Source organism: Nematolebias whitei, chromosome 4 (assembly GCF_014905685.2).
Source record: "Nematolebias whitei isolate Nwh7 chromosome 4, NemWhi1, whole genome shotgun sequence".
In the NCBI taxonomy this organism is placed as follows: Eukaryota; Metazoa; Chordata; class Actinopteri; order Cyprinodontiformes; family Rivulidae; genus Nematolebias; species Nematolebias whitei.
The window spans coordinates 17,189,517-17,195,743 of NC_056501.1; the positions used below are offsets into that span (position 1 = coordinate 17,189,517).

The 6,227-nt window shown below is 39.7% G+C and overlaps 1 protein-coding gene across 1 annotated transcript in view; it reads left to right on the top strand.

Moving 5' to 3' along the window:
* The window catches only part of scyl1 (SCY1-like, kinase-like 1), a 13,395-nt gene extending 9,396 nt beyond the window's left edge, over positions 1-3,999 (top strand). Inside the window, exons 13-18 of the mRNA XM_037675805.1 lie at positions 292-492; positions 651-775; positions 857-940; positions 1,027-1,341; positions 2,195-2,273; positions 3,574-3,999. Coding sequence (XP_037531733.1) covers positions 292-492; positions 651-775; positions 857-940; positions 1,027-1,341; positions 2,195-2,273; positions 3,574-3,698 — 929 coding nt within the window. The 3' untranslated portion in view covers positions 3,699-3,999. The remainder of the gene's footprint in view (positions 1-291; positions 493-650; positions 776-856; positions 941-1,026; positions 1,342-2,194; positions 2,274-3,573) is intronic.
* Positions 4,000-6,227: the final 2,228 nt, after the last annotated feature.

The window sequence follows — 6,227 nt, forward strand, 5'->3', positions numbered from 1 at the left end:
ATATACATTTCAGAACTCTGAGAGCTACCAGTGAGTCCAACATGGTAGCAGGACATTGAGATGATGAAATCAGAAATATAAACTGTAGTGATTGTTATAAAGAGTTATGTCGTAAAACTCGTGTGATTTCCTGTAATCCGAGACTAGATTACCTGTGGTAAGATCCTGTGGATGAAGAGGGTGGAACGACGAAAAAATATACTAAAAATATAGAGTTCAACCAGTAATGTTGATATTATGTAGTAATTTCTAAAATTCGTGCATCTAAAACCTTCCTCTGGTCTGCTGCAGAGAAGGATGTAGGATCGTGTGCTCAGCCTGCAGGTTCCTCCTCCAGTTGGGCCGGCTGGGCCGTGACTGGTGTCTCCTCGCTCACCTCTAAGCTGATTCGCAACAATCCAGGTACAGAGGGGAGCGTGGCAGCTGAGGGCGGTCGGGCAGCCAATCCCAGTCCCATAGGTGCCTCTGATGGAGCTTCAGCCCCAAACAAAGGTATAACGTCTGATTTACACGATGAATTAAAAAAGAAAGTTGCTGCGCTGCTTAAAGTTGGTGCTAAAAGTCTTAAAATGTTTTTTTTAAAAAGCTTAATTAAAATAGTTTTTTCCTGTTATCTTAAACTCGTCCTGTGTGTTTCTCCTCGGGTTTAGAAGATAAAACTCACCAAGCTGCCTCCGGTCGCACCGACCAATCGGAGACTCTTGACGTCGCTGAGAATGACGACGAGACAGCAGGAGACCGCTGGGATGACGAGGAGGACTGGGGAAGTTTGGAGGTAGAACTTCTTTAAATTTGTGAGAGGATGATTTTATGGATATTGTTGAGCTTTTAAAGTTTTATAATTCATTCACTGTAGGAGCCGGAGAGAGCTCGCACTGATGACTGGAACACCGACTGGTCAGGAACGGCATTGCCCAAAAAGAAGACTGATAACAGAGATGTATGAATCTTTTGTCGTCCCCCATCCCCACCCCATTAGCACCGCTGCTGTTGGTAATAACTGTTTATATCTGGTTAAACCTTCAGGCAGGCCGGTTGTCCACGTCCGCGGCGGTGAAAAAGCAGAGCTCAGACTGGAGCGGCTCGGGCTGGGACGCCGATGACAGCTGGTCCAACGAGAAAGAAGGCCAGGGTCAGAGTTCAGCAGGCGAGGATGGATGGGGCAACGACTGGGGGGAGGGGGAGACGGACGTGACCTCTGCCAGCACGGCGGTCCACCTGCCTGAGGGCGTGCGGTTAGCCAGCGAGTACAACTGGGACAGCAGCAGCAGCTCGGGGAAAGGAGCCACGCAGAACGACCTGTTTGCCAGTTTGTCGCAGAGAAACACCGGCGCTGCCACGGTGAGAGCGCACGAGGGGAAGTCACACCGAACCAGTGTCAAACCTTTTGTTAGTTTCGCCTTTGAGAACGAGTTTGATCTAAAAAGATTTTAAACATATCAAACTGGAGTATGCAGAGAGTCTGCCTGGAAATCTGCGCAGATGAAGCTGATGAAAACTAAGTTTTTTATTTATTTTGGTAAAGGATTTAAAAATCACACTTTATCACCATTAAAGTGAGTGTAATCAAACACAAACTGTTAATTAAAATTACAATTTTGGTATATAAAACTGAAATTATTTAACTGCATTCAGTTTAACAAAAATAAAATGACTCAAATGTCGTCGTCGTGGTTCCTGAAGTTGAGCTTGGGACTCCAATGTAGGTCATGAAACATCAATTGAGGGTCCCCAGATTTTCTCCCAAAATCAAATTAAATGTAAAAAGATTGGTAATTGTTTATTTTTTTTTTTTATAAATTATATAGAAAATACAATATTCATGAATTGATCAAATAGATTGGGATACTTGGATCATAGTGGTGCCCTTGTTTTAAAGAGTTACGGCCAAAGTTTTTATGTTTAAGCCAGTAATATTTTGGCTCACAAGCCTCTGCCGCAGTCATTTTGAAGGGTCTGAAGGTGAAAAGTTTGGGAACCACTGATGAGGTGCAAAAAAAAATCAGCTTCTGTTGCTTTAAATTCAACATAAATTGGTCTTAGCTGCAAAATTTAAATCCATTACATATTAAACGGCTTTCAAACAAGCTTGTGCTTATCCAGACATTATAGAAAGTGATGAAAACCCAGCAGCCTGATTTAACTGGGTTAAAGGTGCATGTGGACTGGATCAGTGATGTTTTCTCTTTGACAGGCTGGAGAGGGCTGGGGTTCAGACACAGTTGGAGACTGGGGGACTGAGGAGAGCTGGGAGTCAGTAGATGGAAGCCAGAGTAAGTTCTTCAGCGTAAAGTCCAATTTGTTGTTTATTCAGCCTCTTCTCCAAACATCAGTCTGACTGTGTGACGCAGAACAATTTAAACTAGAATCACTTTATCGTTTTAGATCATCTGGTCTCCCAGAGCCATAAAAGTCAGCCAGATGGCCACAAATTTATGACGGAGCTTTAGGGCCATGCTAAGAAAAAAAAATTAAGCCATATAATTACGAGAATAAAGTTGTACGAGACTTTTTTTTTTTTGCAGCTGTTGTTTGTTTATTTTTTCCACGAGTCGGATCCACAACGCGACCTGTCAATCAATCCAGTAGGCGTGTCATCAAATGACCATTCTGAAGCTAAATGCTCATTACCTGCAGAGAGCTGCTGCAGCCCATCGGAGAGGACCACCTTACTGTCAGCAGGTTCAAAGTCCTGACACTGATCATAATCTGATGCTGATGTGCTGACAGATTAACTATCTCCTTGTTTGTAAAAACAATACCAAAGTATAACTTAAGATGCTCAACATTCTTCATTTTACTGCAGTTAAAATGCAGTAAACCCTGTTTTATCGTGTCAGAGTTCGGATTATATTACGACTCGTTTAGCTTTGGATTGGTCGTTTGCTGACACGCCTACTGGATTGATTGACAGGTCATGTTGTGGATCCGACTCATGAAAAGAAAATTAATAAATAAAAAAATAAGAGCTGCAAAAAGTCTCGTACGACTTTTTTCTCGTAATATTAAGACTTTATTCGACATTATTCTCTTTAATACTAGGACTTTATTCTCATAATTTTATGGCTTTTTTTTCCCCCATAAAGCTCCTAAAGCTCCATCGTACAAATTAGACGAAGAATATATCAGAAAAGAAAAATATCTGCTCCTATTTCCTGATACATGTCAGAAATAATAACTTGAGCCTTCACACTGAAACTGAGAGCAGAGGGTGGAGAGTTAATTCTCTCATTTTGCAGCTGAGGTTGCTAGGCAACTATTGAAAAGTGAAACCAGCATCTGAGTTTGACTCGCTTAAAACAACTTGGACATTTTTGTTTAACCACAACAGTTCCTTTGGGACCAAAAAAATACTTTCATGTTGTGGTTTTCGAGTGACCTTAACAAATATTGCTTTTTGTTGTGCGTTAATTGTCCGTGATGCTCTGCAGATATGATTTCATATCTCGTGTCCTTAATTCCAAATTAAAATCAGTTGTTTTTCATGTTCTCAACACGAACTTCAACCAAAAACCACTATCGTGTTTTTCCTCTTAAATCTGTGTCTTTCTCACGTTGTTTCTTCTTGCACAGATCTCAGCAAGGCAGAGCTTTCCAAAAAGAAACGCGAAGAGAGGAGGAAAGAGCTGGAGGCGAAACGAGCAGAGCGTAAAGCTGCTAAAGGTCCTCTCAAACTTGGAGCGCGCAAACTGGACTGAGTTGGGTTCAGGTGGAACGGGGAGGTTGGTCCATGAGTCGGAGTGGACTTCGTTGGAGTTCCACGAGCGTAAAGGACCAAAAGAAAGAAAGCAGAACGATCGCTTTAACACGAAACAGAGGTTACTGTTGCCAGTGAGGGACTTCTAGGGTTGGATTCTCTGTCTCGTTAAATAACTGATGAAGATGAAGGCAGAGACAGAAACCCAGAGAGACTTGAAGCAGCACGGAGAAGCGTTAGTTTTACAAAATGTTGCTGTTATACAGTAAATGTAAATAACTGGTGCATCTTGTCTTAAGAAGTGACACTTTTTAAAAAAGGAAATATATATATAAAAGACTCTAAATCAAACGTGTTGATATACTGAATGTTTTTCAGTACGCTCTGTACATCTCATAAATTAGAATATCATGAAAAAGTTCAGTTTTTTTTGTCTTTCATTTTCTAAAATGAAACCAGTATATTATATAGATTCATTACACACAGGGTGAAATATGTCGAGCCTTTATTTCTTATTTTGATGATTATGGCTTACAGATAAACAACGACAGTGTCTCAGAAACGTTGAATATTCCACAGCCAGCTTCCTTTTGTCAGTGTGGGCAGGAGCCGAGTCCTGCTGGGAAAATGAAATCAGCATCTCCATAAAGCTCATGAGCAGAAGGAAGCATGAAGCCTCTAAAATGTTCTGGTAGATGCTGAGTCTGTGGACTTCAGGAAACACAGTGGACCAACGCCAGCAGAGAACATGGCACCAAACCATCACTGACTGTGGAAACTTCATTCTGAGATTCTGGGTTTCTTCCTCCACACTCAGGACCTTAATTTCCAAATGACATGAAAATTTACTTTCATCTGAAAAGAGGACGTTGGAGCACTGAGCAACAGTCCAGTTCTTTGTCTCCTCAGCAGGTAAGACGCTTCTGACGTCTCTGGTTCAGGAGTGGCTGGACTTGAGGAATGAGACCTTTGTAGCTCATGTCCACGAGTTAATCGGATGATCAGGGTGAGACAGGAGTCTTAATATTGAACCTCTTCACAATATTCTAATTTTCTAACCCTGAATTTAGTTTTTTTGTTATTTGTAAGCCATAATCATCAAAATTACAAGAAATAAAGGAAATATTTCACTCTAATGAACCTGTTAAAGAAGTTTCACCTTCTAAAAAAATTGAACTTTTACACAATATTCATTTTTGAGATGCACCTGTGCGCTCACACTGTGGATGTGACTGTTTCAGTTCACCTTTTAGGACCTAATTGTTCGTGCATGCACGTGTGATCTGTCAAAACTCTGGAGTGCACCAAGACGTTACACAGGTGTTTTTAATTTGCACATGCAGCTCTGTGTGTTACTGTTAAAGTGATGGAGTTTAACATTAAAGTACATGTTTTGGGACTCAATGATACAGAGTAGTCACAGAAATGTGCTGATTTTAAACGTGGGAATCCAGTTTGAAGCCAAATGTGACATGTTTGTAGTCTCCTGGCTGAAAATGAAGGGAGTTCAGGTTTTCTAAACATTCCTGTTTGCATCTTATTTGGTCCTATGTGGCACACACACACACACACACACAGGAGAATCTAAAATAGAAGGTGACTTTAACCATCAGTAATTCATGTGTTCTGGCTACACTTTTTGTTCTATTGTCTTTTTTTAGCTACAGAATCCATTTCATAGTAAAACTTATTGATTTGAAATGTTTCAAAAGCATCAAATTTAAAGTTTCAATGTGATTTTTTTTTTTTACTTCATTGGTTTAAATGTAATGCCAAGTTGGCTTTAGTAGTTTTGGACCCTTTTGACATTAGCTTGAAACAGATTTATTATCAAGGATACAAGGATTTTATTGTCATTCACATCACATGTGGTACATGAGGTGGAACGAAACTACACAGGGTCCCAGTTACAAATAACAAAAATACAATTTGTAAAGAAAAACATTAAGATCCGAGTCATGAACTAAGAATATACTACATGCACTAAACTAAGAATACACTAAGCACTAATGGTACAAAAACAATGTGCCAAAACGACAGAGTCTGTATGAGCAGATCACCTGCGTCATGAAGGCGGGCAGCAATGTTTTGTTCATTTTTGTTACCAAAATACCTCGTGACATACTGGAGAGATTTTAATGAAACCTTTAAGTAATCACAAGATGTACTGTATATCTACAACTAAACCTTTGGAGTCAACCCAATTCAAGATGGCTGCCACAGATTAGCTGATTCATTTGTGGCTCTCTTTAGATAGATTTACCTAAAGCTTGAAGAAGAATGCTGAGCCTTTATTTGTATTTTTGGTTATGAAAATGCATGGAAGTAAAAGAATATCACCAAGATTTGCACATACTTTTTTTATTTTAATATTAAACAGAAGAAAATTATTTAACATGCATGTGCTATTATTATATATTATACCACTCTTTAATAATGGACACTTATTAATTCAGTGCTGACCAATATTAAGAGATTTACATTTGAGTCACATGTTAGATAAAAATTTAGTTAAGTGCTCGTTATTCCT